The sequence below is a fragment of the Polypterus senegalus genome, chromosome 5, assembly GCF_016835505.1.
Source record: "Polypterus senegalus isolate Bchr_013 chromosome 5, ASM1683550v1, whole genome shotgun sequence".
Taxonomy (NCBI): Eukaryota; Metazoa; Chordata; class Cladistia; order Polypteriformes; family Polypteridae; genus Polypterus; species Polypterus senegalus.
This window is the reverse complement of record NC_053158.1, coordinates 109,366,666-109,385,491: the sequence shown is the minus strand read 5'-3', so window position 1 is coordinate 109,385,491 and position 18,826 is coordinate 109,366,666. Positions and strand designations below refer to the sequence as shown.

Here is an 18,826-nt window from a genome sequence, read left to right as displayed (position 1 = left end):
GACCACTGGAATCAACAAGGCATTTTCACCGAGACACCTGATGCTCACTGTAAACCCTAGAGATGGATGTGCATGAAAATCCCAGTAGATGAAGAGTTTCTGAAATACTCATACCAGCCCACCTGGCAACCAACAACCATACCATGTTCAAAGTCACTTAAATCACCTTTCTTCCCCATTCTGATGCTCACTTTGAACTTCAGCAGGTTATCTTGACAGTGTCTACATGCCTAAATGCATTGAGTTGCTGCCATGTGATTGGCTGATTAGAGATTTATGTTAACAAGCAGTTGAACAGGTGTACCTAATAAAGTGGCCGGTGAGTGTATATAAGAACAAGCATATCAAGTATATTCATTGGGTCCTCAGAATGACTGGATGTTGAGTAGCTGATGATCTGAGATACTATTTTCAGCCTAACTTTAACTTCAGGCCAGCCAGATCATTCTATTCTTATCCTATACAATTAATCGACCAATTACTGCAATTTTCATACAACTGTAAGGGTATCTTCCTCAGAATTTGTGTAAAAGCCACATGTAAAACTTGATCTTTGCAATTTTAAGATACTTTCAATGTCATGTTTCATTACATATCAAGACAAACCTTTTTTTTCTTCTGATACAAGTAGTCACATGCTTTTATGGTGTGAGAAATCTGAACCACCCAGTTTTACTGCTGAAACTTCAGGAGGGTGGCAATTGGAAAAGTGCCTCAGGCTTGTTAACTAGTCATACGTGACCACAGCATTTATGGGAAGTGGGAGGCGTCAGCCCTGTGGGAGGGAGATGCTTTGACTTACTTCCCTCTCCAGGTGTTTGAGGATTGTGAGAGTCACTGCAAAGCAGCTCTGGATGGTGCTTTCTCCCAACTTGGAGTTTCTGCTAAGCCTTACTAGAGGCAATCATCAGAACACTTGTTAGGTTTAGTAGGTAGTTCACCATGAGTGACACCTCTTCATACTCGAATGTGCAATGCATCAAGCACAATGACAGCCTCATCCTGTATTGCAAGGACTGCTTAGACAGCGTGTGCTGCAGGTGTTTGGTCGACGGGGAGCATAAAGGCCATGTATTTATCAGCTTCGAAGATGCCTGCAAGCTGGAAAGTGTAAGTCGATCTCTGCCTTTTGGTTCTTTCTTGTATGTTAGATGTCTGATGACTGCTGGTGTAATTTTTTCTATAAAATGTTTAAAGTATTGGAAACAAATTAGAGAGCAGATTTGAAATTTTGATTCATCCAAGTTGTTTTACTTTATGTAATACAGAAACAAAAAGAGAGCAGCAAAATGGTGCGGAACAGAAGTCTCACTGGGCGGGTTAAGGCTTTTATACATAGTATGCTAAATATACCTTACTAAACCAACTAAATTTACTTCATGTTATAACCTTGCATTACGGACAAGAGTGATTTGCATATACATAGGAGGAAAATTTCTTGAATGTTTTGCAATGCACTTAAGCTAAAACATGTAAATAAGCTTGCTGTGAGAAAAGACTATCCAACTGAGAAAGGAAGACAAGGTATTTATTGTGTATAATATCACCATCTTGTGTATCTCATATCTTGTGCAACAATAAAATATGATTGCTGATCAATTAATCAAATTTAGTTTTATAAAGCACTTTCACAATGGCTAGTGTAGTAGTTGCCTCATAGGTTCAAGAATCTAGGTTCAGTTTTCTAGTTCTGTCATTATCAGAGTGCACTTTGCACATTCTACCCAGAATATCTTCCCAAGGTATTCAAGATTCGTTAAATGGAAGCACCATATTAACCCTTTATAAGTGAGTACTGTTATGGCTTCAGATAAACGGACATCCCATCCAGAGCTGGTCCCTAACTTGCACCAAATACTTTCAAAGCAGGCTTTAGCAATACAGTTCTGCTATAGAATAATCTAATATGAATCTCACAAAACTGTTGTTTATAGTTTAACTAAATAATTCAAGTAAACTACTGATTGGCTGCCCAAATAGCCACCCTGTTGATAGATGCTCTGAGTTTTCACATTCGCATCGTGTTTGTATCAGTTTGTGTTCAGTTTCTCTTTCCCACATCTCAAAGATATTGAGGCTAAGTCAGTCATCAGATCGGCATCATAGCTAGCCTCTTGTAAGTGCTTGTTGTTATGATGGACTAGTACTTGGCTCAAAGCTCATTTCACACTTCTGCTAAATGGGTGGCTTATGTGCAAGTGTATCATAGAGGATGCTGAGTCTGGTGCAACATGAAGACCCAGTGATTACACTCTTAGGAGGCCAATCAGAATACTGGATTGAATAATTATTTGATATGCTTCTTGTTGTAAATAATAAACAGTAAATTAACAAAATCAGTGTTAATGTTTAGCAATGGTTTCATATATTAGGTGATCACTGATTGTGCATAGTGTTAAATATTTACTTTATGCATTATTCAATTAGTATTCTCTTTGAACAGTTAGTGTTGCACGTATTAAGGATAACTAAAAGGCGACATATATGATACCTTCAAGGTTCTGAAAGAGGCTTTATTGGGATATCCTGAATAAAAGGAAGTGTGCCTTTGCTTATTGGTTCATGTGCACTCACGTTTATCAAATGGAAGCTCTCTTTGGTCAGGGTTATTATCTATGTATTTATTCAATAATCCATTCAACTTCCACTCTGTCCCATTTGTGTTTTAGTGCCTAGTAGTTATGTAATAAAACTGTGATGGTTATATAATGAACTTAGGGGGCTGCACTATTCTTTAAATGTATGACTTCTTATCAGAAATTCCCTGGAGCCTAAATAGCAGCTAGATATTTCTGCCTTAGGCCGCCAATACCAGGTCCTTTTTCAAGGCAAGCAAGGGCAACCTCTGCATGTTTGATAAGATTTGAGTCTTCCAATAGCAAACATTCATTTAAGGCAGTTCTCATACTCACACATTTGAAACACTTTCTCTTAGCTTTTTCTGGAATCATTAAACTGGTCTCCTGCCCTCTGACTCTTCCTTGTTGTCTTCGTCAAAGTGCAAAATGCAGTCAGAGAGGTCACCTCACCCCAAAGAAGACCCAAGAAGTGCCAAAATTAAAATAACAAGCGGGCTTTTAGAATAAAGGAAGGACATCAAAACAGATAGAGCACAAAGCTTAACAATAGGAAGAAATAAGAAAAGGACCTAATGCTCCACATGCCCCACCCATACTCGGGGCGACCCTTTCTACAATGTGGGGTCTACTTTCTCACAATTACTCTGCATACATTTCTTTCTTTACATTGCTTAACCGCGAGCACCTTCTCCACATCAAATTGGCATGAACGTAATATGGCAGAATATGTGGCTCCCACTGCCCCCAGCCATGCTGACCCAAGACTGAGATCACAGGTACAAGTGGCTGAAGATCTTGAATGAAGTTGATAGGCTTACTATCCATATTAGGCTCAAGAGCTCATCAGTACACATCAGTAGAAATGGCATTACTGAAGATCAGAGGAGCTAGGTGAGATAGTAGTTATAAGTCTCCCATAATGCCACCTTCAGTCACCACAATGACGCACGCTAGGACAAGCAGATGGAGAATGAGTGGTTGGGTGTTTGCCAGTATTCTTATACTGCAAGGTAGGCACCTGTTTTTCTAGTACAAGGATTTTCAAGAAAATTAAAATGTTTTTTAATGTTTGCATAATTTGCATTAACCTATGTGTTCTGTAAAATATGCCACAAACACTTAATGATAGCTCACCAACTGAAAAATGAATGGTTTTTAAATCAAATTAATATAAAGAAAAGAACTTAGAAAAAAAATTAATAAATATGTTTTTGACACAAAGTTCATGTCTCTGCATATTGCCATCACATTATGTTCCTTTTTTAAACTCCAATTAGCTGTGAACCACCCAATCTCACTGAGATTGCACAGGTGGTGAACCAGCTGAGGGGAGGGAAGGCTGCAGGGATCTGTGGTATCCTGGGTGAACTTCTCCAGGCTGGTGGTAAGGCTGTCCTCCTAGCATTGCAGGCAATCTTTGCTTCCATTTGGGAGACTGGCATCATCCTGGTTTTAAAGTGGAGAAGAACAAACAAACTGTGATTGCCTTTACTACACTATTGGCACTTATCTTGCCCAAATGGAATAATCCTAACTCCCCTCTCTTAAGTCAGTGAGTAACCGATGTTAAATACTATTTGAAATTGTAAAAAATTAAATTCTCACTCAGAGGATATGTTCAAATGTTTTTTAAAAACCTGCCAGGATCTAATCAATAACATTTCTGAATAAGCATTTATGATGGGGAATATGATTCTCTTCTTCCTTTTCTACTCTTTAAGTTTTACTCTGGCTGTTGGCTTTCCTCTGTTTCTCTTGAGTGAGGGATGAATTTAATTCTGTTGAGTTTGATATGATTGTATGGAATGTTACTTGCTTTTAATAAAATCAATTAAACATTTTATTTTACTTACATGAAGTATGTCTACATTTGAATACAGCAATATACTGTTATTGCTTTTTACAGTAATTCACAACAATTTCACAGTATCTTATTGACAAATTGTTGGGTTATTGGCTATTTTTTACAGTTTAAAAACTCTTGAGGTGGTCTGGAAACTGACTGCTAGTTGCCCTCAACCTTTTAAAGTGAGAAGAACATGCTTTACAAACCCGTTAGCACTGTAATATGAATTAGATGTTTCCATAACATAGAATACTTAGCATACATACATGTGTCAGACAAGACAGAAACTGTATTGTAATCCACTTGACATCAGATATGAAGAATAAGGTAAAGAGCAAATTTACTATATTTGAAGGTATATACTAGGAAAGCCAGAGAGGAAAGGATGACTTTGAGTGTTGTGAATCAAGTAATGGTATGCTGGATAGTGCATGTCCAATACTGTAAACTTCAAAAAAAGAAAAATCTTTGTCAAGTTTCACCATTCCTGTTTTAGCACGTGTTTATGGGAAATTCTTAGTACAAAGTAGGTAGTGAGCTACCTAGTGAAGAAGTGATCGCATCTCTTGGATTTAAAACACAGTTTATAGTAACACTACGTATAGCCCAATGCACTTCCATACTTGTTAAATCTGCCATATCCAGTCAGGCTCGCCCAGACCAGTTGTGCTTATGAAGCCACCTCCACATTAAACTTCTTCTATGTATATTAGAATGATGGATTATTTACAGACTGCATGTTCCAGAGCTTTTCACTGCCCTCTTTCATATCCACATGTGTCCTCTACCAAGGAGAGAGGAATAATAATAATAATAATAATAATAATAATAATAATATATCTTATTTATACAAGGCGCAAAGGAAAATGAGAAAAGCTGATAGCAGCCCGATGCATGGATTCTCACACCCATTCAGTCCCTTGGGGAGTTGGCCACTGAAGTTTAAATTAAAGGGTGATTCCTGAAAAAATGAACAGAGACAAATATGCATCTTGTAATTACACAATAGAGGCACATATTCATGTGTATGACTCTTCAGTAATTGTACGCCATGAACATAATATATAATTGGTTGGGTTGGCTGTGTGCTGCCTGTACAGGGTGAAACTTGCTTTGCTGACGTCAAGTACACCTGGCTATCCTGGATGGTTCCATGCTTTGCTGTTCTTCCTAATTTGATTTGTTTATGCTCAAAACTAGCTTCTGGATTAAACTAAGAACGGTATGTTTGATCTTTGTATTGCCTATTGGGATTTATGAGGAAGTTTTTTTTTTTTTTATAGTTTTTTTCCCCCACATTTCATTTCCTGACTTTGATATTTGTGCAGGTCTCAGTGGGTGTGACTAGAAGTGTACGTATTATGAGGTTAACAGACTAAGAAGTTTATATGTAGCTTGTATTTAAATATGGTAAAGTAAAAAGCCTCACAAGTCGATAATGACTGATTCTAAATATAGGTCAGGTCAGGTCAGGTTGGGGAGCATGCACTGGTACAGTGCGTTGCCGCATACACCACATGACAAAACAGCTTGGGATCCAGGATAGCAATCCCCCAGGCAGATACGCGGCCCAGTCCCACCCTCTGTAAATGATCCACTATCTACTGCAGCCAGGTGTTATGTGAGAGTCCTCTTGGCCTGGTCCAGCCACTCGGGTCCTCAACAATGACAAACTTGCAAGCCGGATCATCTAGCAAAACAGGAAGCACCAGGACTCTAAAGACTTGGACCAATTACCTTTTAAACAGATATCGGAAGTGCCAATTAAAACACACCGTATTAAACTGGTTTACCGTGCACTAATTAACTCATCAGTGTCCACATTAAGAGAGTGTATTAAAATTGAGATGTCAATGAAGTATGGGTTATTTTGTTTGGTTTTGGCAGCATTGATTCACTGGAATCATAATTAATTTTCCAATGTGCCGTAAGGATAAAAGAAATTTAAAATCACAAATGAAATAGAAGTTAAAATTGAGTTTTTAGCCCTAAAACTCATGAAGGGTATTAGGGTTAAAGTTCTGACACTTCATTGTATGTTGTCATCTTTCTGTGTAATAATATTTCTAATCAAGCATTTTTATACATACATACAGTGTGGAAGATCCTGTGAGATATATATATATAAAACTAAAAAAATTACATATAAAAATAGGGAAGGGAATAAACCACCCACCTCCCTACATTTTACTCCAACAACCCTTTAAAACAGGATCCTAAAGGATCAAAAGTCACTAATGCCCATGCAGACCAGGTACTGTCTGGCAAGCCTGAAAGAAAAGAAGTGATAACTCAAAAGAGGAAATTTAGAAAATAGGGCTGGGTAAGCAGGGCAGACATTGCTCAAACAGCTCTCAAGTGCAACTTCTCTATATTTGGACCAGACGAACTGTTGATCCACAAGTATGACTAGCTTAAAAAAAGAGGATTTATAGAATTTTACAAAAATAAAATCAAACTTTAGCAAAATTGCCCCTTCTGGATTACACTAGAGGTACAAGCTGAAAGATTCAAGAGAATATAACAGCAAAAAATATACTATTAAAGGACAGGCTCTCAGTGATGGCAGACCAAAGAGTGTACGGAGATAATCTGAACTCATCTAAAAAAATGTGTCAGGGACAAATAAGGGATACAAGTGAAAAATGGGCTCAGTGGCAAAATGCTTAGCTTTAATATTTGAAAGGGGTATAGGCAATGTACAAATTTAAACTGAACATGCTGATAATTTGTGTTGTTAGGAGATGGGTATACTTTATTAAACATAGCTTTCCATGAGATTTCAGGAAAAGAAGTGGAGTCATGCTGCGTAACTACAAAAGGTAGCACTCCAACTGGTGCTTTATTTAAAGTTGCATATACTGATGCCACTCTCTATAAGAAAGGAAAAAAAGGAAAATGTGTTTTACACTATGTGTTCTATACATATAAATCAGTGTCTGGAGCTAGAATAGCCTAACTGTGATGCTTAAAGGACGACTGGGCCCTATTGGACTCTTCATTGTCCACATCAAAACAGTGTACAAAATAACAGGCTATTGATGGGTTATGTGGCATTGCATGGAGTACACGTCAAGGGAGGTTTGTTTAAACTGTGTGAAACACTTGACATGTTACATCTAGAGCACTAAGTGCTGTTTTGGCCTCTATATTACAAGAAGGGCTTTTTTTTTTCTCTTTCTCTTCTTTTTTTCTTTGTAAAGTAAAAGCTACAGAAAAGCTTATTAAAACAGCTAATATTAACACAAAAATATTATGGATTTGTTGCTAGTTTTGATTTACTCACTGTCTGTTTGCTGGTGTGAGGTGAAGGCAGAATGAAAGGGAATACCAGGAACAAGGAAACCACTAAGTTGTCACAAGCCTAGGGAGTGTCCAACTGTGTCTTACATATGGCTGACGGCTGAAGGCTGGTAGCTGGTTGTTTGTTCTCCCACTCCTTTTCACAAACCTCTGCTAGCTCTGTGAGGTTTGAGGGACGTCTTGCGTGAACAGCCCTCTTCAGGTTCTGCCACAGCAATTAAATGGGATTTAGGTCAGGGCTTTAGTCTGGCCATGTCATGACACAGAACTTATTCATCCTAAGTCATTTTTAAGGTGGCTTACTTGAATATTTAGGATTGTTGCTTTGTAGTATTAATTATTAATATTTAATTTGTGACCAATTTGAGTTGTTGAACTGATGGCCTGATATTCTATTAAAGAGTTCTTTGATTTTTCTCAGAATTCCTGATTTCCCTTATTCATAACAAGTTACCTAGGGCCAGAGTAAGAAAAACACCCCATACAAGGACACCATTATTGCCATGATTGACAACAGTAATGGGGATTGGTTGGTGGTAGGCTATACTGGCTCTTCTCAAAATATAGACCTTTATGTTTTGACCAAATACTTCAATTTAGGACTTGTCTCCGGAGAGAACATATTTCAAGGACTATTCAGATTTTCAGGTTAATTTATGGATCAGGCAGCTGGGAGGCCTGAAGAACTTTGGATGTTATTTTAGAATTACCATTTATCTTTTTTATTATTCGCCATGTGGCCCTATAAGAAGTTTTAGGAGAACATCCACTTCTTAGAAGTTTTGCAATTGTTTTATATTCCTCTTGTATAATATTGGCCAAACAGAGAATTTATGAAGTCAGAATCTTTCTTCTGTGTTATGTTTCAGCCAGTTCTCCGACTTAGGTTTATGCTCATTTTTCTTACCTTTTCTGTTGCTTTTGTATTATCATTTTTTGAAGTGTTTTTGTTATTAAGTAATTTATGCTGATATTGTTTCATTTAAATATTATTTAGTATTTATGTATGGTGTATTTATGTTTTCTGGCTATCCTTGTGTTCTGTGGGTGGAAGCCCTAAAGGCGGGGCCACCATTATGTCACTGCTGAAGGATTGCCCTTAGCCTTTAAATTCTTGCCCAGTACACATTGTTGTACTGTGGCCAGGCCATTGATTGCTTGTATTCCATGAAAATAGCACTGATATTGTGTTCTCTCATTGCTTTGCTATGTAAAATAGTAACATAGAGTGAAAAATGTGTATTTTAAATAGACTCAAACAACACAAGTATCCACAATAATTTAAAATATGAAGTTGGTCAATCAGAACAAATATAAAATTGCACATGAAGCTAATATGGTGAAAAAATAATAGTTTTTCAATTATTGACTGCACATACGTACTTTATCTGTACATTATCCATTCTCTTGTATAATGTTCCAAAGGAGATTCAGTCATTTTCCCGTTTTGTGTTTCTTTTTCTTCAGGTGAACGTAAAAGAGCAAATCAAAAATCTCAAGAGGAAAATAAAAAAAATCAATGACAGCATGAAAAAATGGACCACTTCGGAGCAGAAGGTAGAGGTAAGCCAGCCCGTAGAAGGCATATACCTTATTTCTTTATAAACAAAGGAACATTTATTTTTTTAAAGAGGCTTCAGCTGCATCCTCTAAAAAAGGTGTTCTTTATTCTGTGTCCTAATTATACAGAGTTTCAGAAAAAAATCTTTTGAAACAGCACTTTATGTACTAATAAATTTTTATCATCACAGTCTTCGAATTAACAATTTTAATTCCTGGAACTCCGAGCCTCCCATGTTTACTTGTCACCCTGTGCCAAAGTTTGCTGCGTTTCAGTCTCATCAACCTATGTGAGCTCCACTATACAATAGCTTCTTTACACATCTTTACACAAAGTGTTCTTCAACAATAAGACAATATCAAAGGTGGCTAAGGCCCCTGGGACTCGGGTGGCAGTGACTTTTAGAAAGGAGATCAGCGAGGGTGATATCTCTCAGACTAAAGATGGAGGACCCCAGTATCCGACATAGTAGTCTTATTATATGTAGTAAAGACCTAGAATGCAGGAGCAGGGTGAGTCTTACCTCTTTAAGAGTGATTGGAACCAGAAGACGACTCCTAACATGCTGTAGAAACACAATAAATTAATATTAATGGCCAAGAGCAATTAAACCAGGAGCAGGACACACTAGGAGAGTGATTAAGTTATCTAAAAAATACAGTAGTTTAAAGAAAGTAGATAAAGAGCAAAAGGGACTCGAAATTCTGGTTAGAAAGGACTTTGTTGTTATGTATCTATAATTTCCTGTGATTCTTCAACATGGGTATTTTTGTCCTGACATATTGGTGTTGTGTTTTCTAAGAGCTAAAAATACACTTTAAAAATGAAATAACACTGTGCATGTTCAATTTACAAGTAGCATTGTGAATGCTGAATTTTTTATTTAAATACTGTATTAATTTCATATTACCGGCTCACTGTTTCATGTTTAATTTGGGAGCTTTTAATGTAATTAATTCCATCCATCCATCCATCCTCTTCCGCTTATCCGAGGTCAGGTCGCGGGGGCAGCAGCTTAAGCAGAGAGGCCCAGACTTCCCTCTCCCCAGCTACTTGTTCCAGCTCTTCCGGGAGAATTCCAAGGTGTTCCCAGGCCAGCCGGGAGACATAGTCCCTCCAGCGTGTCCTGGGTCTTCCCCGGGGCCTCCTCCCGGTTGGACGTGCCTGGAACACCTCACCAGGGAGGTGTCCAGGAGGCATCCTGATCAGATACCCGAGCCACCTCATCTGACTCCTCTCGATGCGGAGGAGCAGCGGCTCTACTCTGAGCCCCTCCCGGATGACTGAGCTTCTCACCCTATCTTTAAGGGAAAGCCCAGACACCCTGCAAAGGAAACTCATTTCAGCCGCTTGTATTCGCGATCTCGTTCTTTCGGTCACTACCCATAGCTCATGACCATAGGTGAGGGTAGGGGCGTAGATCGACTGGTAAATTGAGAGCTTTGCCTTACGGCTCAGCTCCTTTTTCACCACGACAGACCGATGCAGAGCCCGCATCATTGCGGATGCCGCACTGATCCGCCTGTCGATCTCACGCTCCATTCTTCCCTCACTCGTGAACAAGACCCCGAGATACTTGAACTCCTCCACTTGGGGCAGGATCTCTCCCCCAACCCTGAGAGGGCACTCCACCCTTTTCCGGCTGAGGACCATGCTGTCGGATTTGGAGGTGCTGATTCTCATCCCAGCCGCTTCACACTCAGCTGCGAACCGATCCAGAGAGAGCTGAAGATCACGGCCTGATTAATTCACTCACTTAAATGTTCATTCATTGTTTTGTGAGGTCCACTACAGAGGAAGCAGATAAAGAGTTAAGAAAGCTGATCCCGACACTTTCCTGAAATACGATCGTGAGTCACACCCTGCCATGGCATTGCAAATAAGATATCACCGGCTGTCTGATCCGCTTGCAATAATATTGGTACCATAATTATACATCCTTTTCCCTTGTTGGCCACTTTCTGTTTATGTTTTAATTACAATTAGACACGTTTATGTATGTATATATGTATGTGTGAAAGAAATTAAATTAGTAACTTTTTTTTCCTCTCTTTTTACTTTTCTAAACATCATACCCTTCGTTTATTGTTGTTGTTATTATTGTATTAGGGTTTACTATGCTTATCCAGGGCCATTATTTAACACCATTCCCTGGGTCTACTATCTTAAAATGTCAAGACTGTTGAAGATTATATTTTATGCTTATAGTAATTAAGACTCTATTTTCAATATATATTTCAATTTTAATCCTCATATGCTGCTGCTGGGGGGCTTGTTTTGTTTTGGACATGCTCTGTCTCTAGGAATGTCAGAAGACTGGGACTTTGTGAATTGGAGTCTAGCCTCACGTGGGGAGGCAAAACAGGGTGGGAGTGTGTTGTTTCCTGAGGGGAGAGAAAGAGAGCAAGTTATCTCTAATCTATCCTTTTAATCCTTATAATTATAATTACCAACGTAACAAAATTGGAAATTAAGGTCAAAGCAGTCTCACTTTCAGTTAAAACTACAAAATGACATCAAAAATTCAGAATCAATGTCTCCAAAACGGGACAGTTAACTTTGTAAGCTGGAATGTTAAAGGCCTGAATCACAAATTAAAAAGAAAGTATTCTCTCATCTAAATGCCAAAATAGTATTTTTACAGGAGACCCACTTGTTAAGCAAGGATCAGTTCCGGCTGCAAAAAGACTGCAAAAATTCCAGCTTTACAAAAAAAAACTAAAGTTGTGGAAATTCTTATCACATTTGTAGTATCAGATGTTGTATCTGATCCTGAAGGGAGATATGTGATTGTCATGGGTAATTTATTTAATTGTAAAGTGATTTTGATAAATGTTTATGCACCCAGTGTGGATGATAGGGACTTCATCCAAAATGTATTTGCATCCATCGCCAATGTGAACACTCATAAAATTATAATGGTTGGGGACTTTAATTGTGTTTTAAATCCAGACCTAGATAGGTCTCCTGCGACAGGGGTGATGACATCTAACACTGCAAAGACAATTACACAGTTTGACCACAACTGACCACAACGTATCAGACCCCTGGAGATTTCTAAACCCAAACTCAAGAGCATATTCCTTCTACACACCAGTGCATCATTGCTACTCAGGAATTGATTATTTCTTTGTAGATAACAATTTCTTGCCTATGATTAAATCCTGCAAGTATGACGCTGTTGTTTTTTCTGACCATGCCCCTCTGATCCTGGAGCTAAAATCATTATGCCACACATACTCATCTTGCAGATAATGTCTTAACTCACTTTTATTAGCAGATGAGAACTGTACAGAATTTATATGAAAACAAATCATTTTTTTTTAGAGACAAATACATCCTCAGGGGTCTCTGCAGGAATACTCTGGAAAACCCTGAAGGCCTTCTCATATCTTCCCCACAGAAATAAATTGGAAACCAAGAAGGTATCAAAGCTAACCAGCGAAATTACTACAATAGATCAAGAACATGCCAGGTCTCTAAGTGAGGCTCTTCGTAGGAAAATTTTTCATGTCCAAACAGGACGTATACCAAGTTGGACTTATTCCAAAGCAGAAATATACCGATTAAATTCTATTTAATGAACAAAAACAGTTTAGAAAATTTCAACTTTTGCAATGTTTAAAAAAACTAGCATCATAGCTTAACGTAAAATAGCACCATCAACTTATACTGATAAAGCACAGTAAACCAAAAATGTCAAACAGTCAATCAAACAAGTCTGGAGCACAGAATTATTGCACTATTTAAATAACATTTATAAAAACAATTTAGAAAATGCATTTTTGCAGCATTTAAAAAATAGCATCATAACTTTATTAACTAGTTTTCAAAGACCAACGTCACATTAATTTACCTCAGTTCTTTTGGTGAAATCTAGCCTGTTTTGGGCTTGAACAAGTGCACTGAAGTCAGGTTGAATATCTGAGGTGGATATGCGAAGGACAGCACACAAGTGATCATCTATGAGAGAGGATCTATATCTGGATTTGTTAAACTTCATCACTGAGAATTTTTGTTCACAGATGTAGGAAGATCCAAAGACAACCAACATCCTCTGAGCATGCCTCCTCAAGTATGGGAAGATAAAACTGTACCAGTGATACTGACTTAAAATGCTCTGCCAGTAGATTATGAGACTGCAGATCAATGAGTTCAAGCTGGACATCACTGGGTGCATTATCCACACTATAAGTAAAGGGAGAAGAAATCATGTGCATTTTACTTTTAACTGTTTTGAAGTCTTCAAATCATCTTGAAAACTCACCATGCAGTGCCCCTAACATGGATGAATACTTGTGGAGGTGATCAGCTGATAGTGCGACTTCTTTCAGTGTTGGCATGTGAGTGAGAATGTTGCTCTCTAATTGACTTGAAAGAAATTGCAACTTTCTCATGAAAGCTGTCACCAAGCTGTACATTTTGTGTGCAAAGAGGCCCTTGCCTTGCATCTTGGTATTTAGTTAATTCATTAGTGCAGTCACATCAACATCAATGACCAGATCCGCAATCCAGTGTGTATCTGAGAGCTCTGGAATGTCCTTGTCCTTCTTGTCACAAAACTCCTGAATCTCTGCTCTCAGGTCCCATACTCTTTTAAGCACCTTGCCAAGGCTGAGCCATCTCACAGCTGTCTGGTAGTCTATGTCACTATGTTCACTTTCATGCTCCTCTAACAGTGAAACAAACTGTCTGTTATTCAGTGCTCCTGCCCTGATGAAATTAATTATTTTAGTTACAACATCAATAACATGGCTAATTTTTAGCACTGACTTGCACAACATCTCCTGATGAATCACACAATGCAAAAATATCAATTTCTGTTCTGGATTAATTTCAGTCACTTTATATTGCATCCGCCTCAAAAGTCCAACATTTTTCCCCATCAGATTTGGACAGCCATAGGTTGTAACACCTTCCAGTTTGTCCCATTTTTGTCCCAGCATGTCCATGGATGCATTTACCTCTGTGAACAAATCACTTCCCGTTGTACCTCATTTCATTGGCCGCATAGCTGCCAGCTCCTCCATCATGTCAAATTCTATCGTTATTCCATGTATTGTACTAAGATAAGTAACTGGGCTGTATCACGGACGTCAGAGCTCTCGTCGAAGAGCCAAAGAAAACAAGACAAAATTGTCCGTTTTCTTTTGCGTTTGAAGCGCCAAATTCCCTGCGATGTTCTCGACCCGCCTCGTTACTGTGCGCCTCGAGAGAGACACATTTGCAAACGTGATTTTTTTTTCTCAGGGCAAGTTAGCGCGGAAGACTCCATCAAACAGTTTTTGATAAACTTCCCATCAGAGAATGGCTTACTGTAAAGCTGGTCATGACTGCTGCATCCCTGGATGAGTGGAGCTTTGTAAAAAATCCTTGTTGCTTTTGCAGTTTAGCTAGCAAATCTTCCGATGCTCGTGCCCGCTCTGTATCCATGAAATTCTTGTATTTTTCTCTGTGTTTACTCTCGTAATGGTGATTCAAATTGTATTCCTTAAACAACGCTATATGTTCTCCACACACTAAGCACACAGCTTTACCTTTGATTTCAGCAAATAAATATTTATAAGTCCACGCCTTGTTAAAAACTCTACATTCTGCGTCAGTTTTTCTTTTTTTAACAGCTGACATATTTAAGGGCTAAGACGTTGTTTCTTGGAAGCTGTTCAACACATTTGCTGATGTGCATAAGCGTACTGGTAATTAAGAAAAACAAAAGCGGTCTTCAAAATAAAAGCCATGTAATTGTATTTCGTGCACCTATCACAAAGTAATAGATGTCGCTACACTTTTACTACAAACTCACACGGGCTGGTCAAAGGTAGTCAGCGGGCCGTAAAATAACATTTTAGAATAAGCTTTTAAAGCGCTGAGGAAACAGATTCTCTCCCCATTTCTTTTTCTTCTCCATTGATCTTTATTCACTTATTAATTCATCTATTTACTTATTTGTACTAGCTTTTAGTTTTATTCTGCTTCCTATGCTCTTTCTCGGGATGGGGTTGATTTGTTTTCAATCCTATTTTTGCAAAATTGATCTATTTGTATGGAATGTTGTGTGATTTCAATAAAATCAATAAAATTATTTAAAAAATGTAAAAAGAACAGCTGGAAAAGTAGGTGTTAGTACGAATTGTGAAACCATGACAAAAACAATAATAAAATGCATATACAGAATATCAGAGTTAAACTAAAATGAAGCTATGAGAAAGCCATGTTAAAATAATGAGTTTTTAGCAGTTTGTTAAAGTGCTCCACCGTATTAATCTGGTAAATTTCTATCGGTAAACTATTCCAGATTTTAGGTGCATAAGAGCAGAAGGCTGCCTCGCCACTTCTTTTAAGTTTAGCTCTTCGAATTTAAGTTGTAATTGTTTTATTTTTTCAATACTGTGTAATAGTGTGATGATGCCGGTCCCCTACACACTCCCTCTTCCCACATGAGAGTCTGTTGAACCACACCGACGATAGTTATGACCGAGATGAGCTGAGAAATCTCATTGAAGCGAGGGGATGGTGGAAAGTTCTCAAGTGCTTTTGTTAAAAACAGTGAAAAGTAATACCAAAAGTGTCCATTGTGCAGTGTTCGGAAAAATACAGTACCCAAATAAATAGCAAATCCATAAGACCCGTGAAATGTGGGGATAAAATCCATAATGAATAAATTCGTTTAAATGCAGTCTCTCTCCTCGCCCGATCGTAGCACATCACCTACTGTCTCCACGGCTCACCCTTCACTGCAGTAGCTGGCGGAGCCTTTGCAGCACAAACAGCTTTCTGCCAACTCCTGTCTTGGCTGCTACCACACTGCGCAGCCAGACTACCCGAGGTCGGCACACCTCCCATGTCTTCCTTTGTGCTCACTCAGTCGCTCCTCAGATCCATTAGGAAGTCTTACATTTCGTTTGCCCCAATCTACAAGCTTAGTCACTGGGATTAATTAGCCCCTAGATCGCCTCCGCGGTGCTCCCTCACGGAGCCCCAGCTCGTGCTGCCTTCACCTTCCTGGTGTCTGTATCATCTCCCATGTCTGTTCTATCGATTCTTTTTTCCTTCCACCCATCCTGCCTGCCCATAAATATACATCTCCGTGGGCGCAGCGACTTATTCACACGCCGCAGTAAGCCAGTGAAGCAATAGAGAACGATCGGGTGCAACTCGCACTAATCCCCTCATCAATTCTCCGCGGTCGTGCAATCGTGTTTTGAAGTAATTGTATTATTACTGGAAGTTGCACTATTATTTATTTTATTGTTATTATTTATTAGTTTAAATATTATGCAGTTTAATGATGGTAACGTTGTTTAAAAAGACACTTTAACGTGTCAGTGGACAGAGATTGTTAACATTAACAGAAAGGGTAGTTGGTTTACAAAAAATATTTACTCTTTATTCCTTTTCTAAGACATGTTCAGTGCAATACAACTTTTGACAAGCACCTCTGGATATTTTAGTAAGTCTAAATGCCTCTCTGGATGGTTGACAATATGTTGTCAAAATTTTAGTTTAAGTTGTTTGCAAAATTTGTTCAATAAAAAGGTTCTATATTTTGACGGCAACTGTCATGCAATGTGATTCCTTCTCTTCATTAGTGCCTCATTAGTAACCCACTCCTCGAAAACTATCACTTTATGGGGCCATGCAAACCTGTATTAATACTTATGTGCACATTAAAATGTTTTTTTGTGCAATGTACAATTTTCATGACAGTGGAATAGGTTATTCTTAGCCAGTCTAGTGCAGTAATTGCATTGGAAAATGTGGTTAACTCATGCATGGGAAAAAAAATACCATTGAATACCCTGAAACCGGTACAATTTTGAAAAATTCCGTGATATAGAATTTTGGTCATACCACCCAGCACTAGATCAGAGTCAATAATTACCATTAAATTATTTACCTCCGTCTTGACTTTTAATCCTAATGGATCAAGTTTATTTCTAATACCCTCACTATATCCATTTTTGCCAATCACTAAAATTTCTGTTTTCTCTTTATTTAGTTTGAGAAAATTACTATTCATCAATTCAGAAACCCAAGTAAGACATTGTGTCAGTGAACCAAGAGAGTCGTGGTCATCAGGCGTTATTGATAAATACAGTTGTGTGTCATCAGCATAGCTGTGGTAGCTCAAGTTATGCCTTGAGATAGTCTGACCTAATGGAAGCATGTAGATTGAAAAGAGTAGCAGATCAGGATAGAGCCTTGTGGAACACCATATAGAATATCATGTGTCTTCGAAGTATAATTACAACTAACAAATAATTTTCTACCTATTAAGTAAAACTAAAACCAATAGGTACAAATCCACTTTAAAGAAGAGAAGCACTGCATGCAATAAAAGTATAGTATAATTAAATTAAAACACAAAACCAAATAAAGTGATGTAACTTTTTTATTTAATTCTAATCTTCTCCATGGCTTTTTGGAGATCCACTGGGCAGTCATCAATGCAAGAGCAGGAAGACAGGAAGTATGTCCTTGCGTCTTTAATATCACTGTTGGGTGTTTCTTATAGATTTTTGGATGCTGATCACAAATATCACATCAAAATGTACCCATCACGTACCATTTCAGAGAAATCTTAAGTTTTGTCATGATTTTTTCTTATATTTGTACCCAAACATTTTCACTCCCGTAAGTGACTTATCAACAACGGTTTGTGCAGCCTAGGCATGTCCAGGCATGGAATCAGGCCAGGATGGAAGCTGTTCTGTGGAAGTTGACATCCTGGGCATGCCTGGGCAGATCTGAACAAGCTTAACGCTGTCTCAGCATGCTATAAAGGTGGCTTGCATACACCGATCCCGCTCATTTTTTTAATATAGATAGTCAGTGTGTATGTATAGTATCAGTATAGTAAAGTATAGTATCTGTAGCAATATAACAGTAAGTAAGCTTGATGCTATAGATGTTTGGTTGTCGGGCAATATGTCTTGTCAATGTTGTAACAGCTGCGATACATTCTGCTATATCTGTGGCGAATATACACTTGCGCCTCAGAAATGTTGGATGACTGTTCTTGTGAAGAAAGCTTATCATTTGTATTTCACCCGTAAAATTGGTGATCAAGACAAGGAATGGGCACCTCACATTTGCTGTGTGACATGTGCTGTCAGTCTGACAGCGTGGCTTAGAGGCACTTGAAGGACAATGCCATTTGCTGTTCCGATGATATGGCAAGAACAGAAAGACCACGTGACAGACTGGTACTTCTGTTTGACTAATGTGACTGGTTTCTCTGCCAAAAACAAGAAGTCAATTGAATATCCTAATCTGCCTTCAGCAATGAGACCCGTGCCACATGACAACAGTCTTCCAATTCCGAAACCACCAGATGATTGGACCTTAGATAAACCAAATGAAGAAACTGCCATGCAGGGTACTCACAGTGACATTGACCCAGATTTTGAACCGTGTTCATCTGAAGATCCACATCTGATAACACAGTCCGAATTGAACGATTTGGTCAGAGATTTGCGTCTGTCTAAAGCAAAAGCCGAGCTGCTGGGTTTGAGACTACAGGAATGGTGTTTGCTG

At 38.4% G+C, this 18,826-nt stretch overlaps 1 protein-coding gene across 1 annotated transcript in view; it reads left to right on the top strand.

The window, feature by feature from the left end:
- The first annotated feature begins 832 nt into the window (after window positions 1–832).
- LOC120529436 (zinc finger protein RFP-like) overlaps window positions 833–18,826 on the top strand; it is a 50,991-nt gene continuing 32,997 nt past the window's right edge. The window contains exons 1-2 of the mRNA XM_039753226.1: window positions 833–1,110; window positions 9,196–9,291. Coding sequence (XP_039609160.1) covers window positions 943–1,110; window positions 9,196–9,291 — 264 coding nt within the window. The 5' untranslated portion in view covers window positions 833–942. The remainder of the gene's footprint in view (window positions 1,111–9,195; window positions 9,292–18,826) is intronic.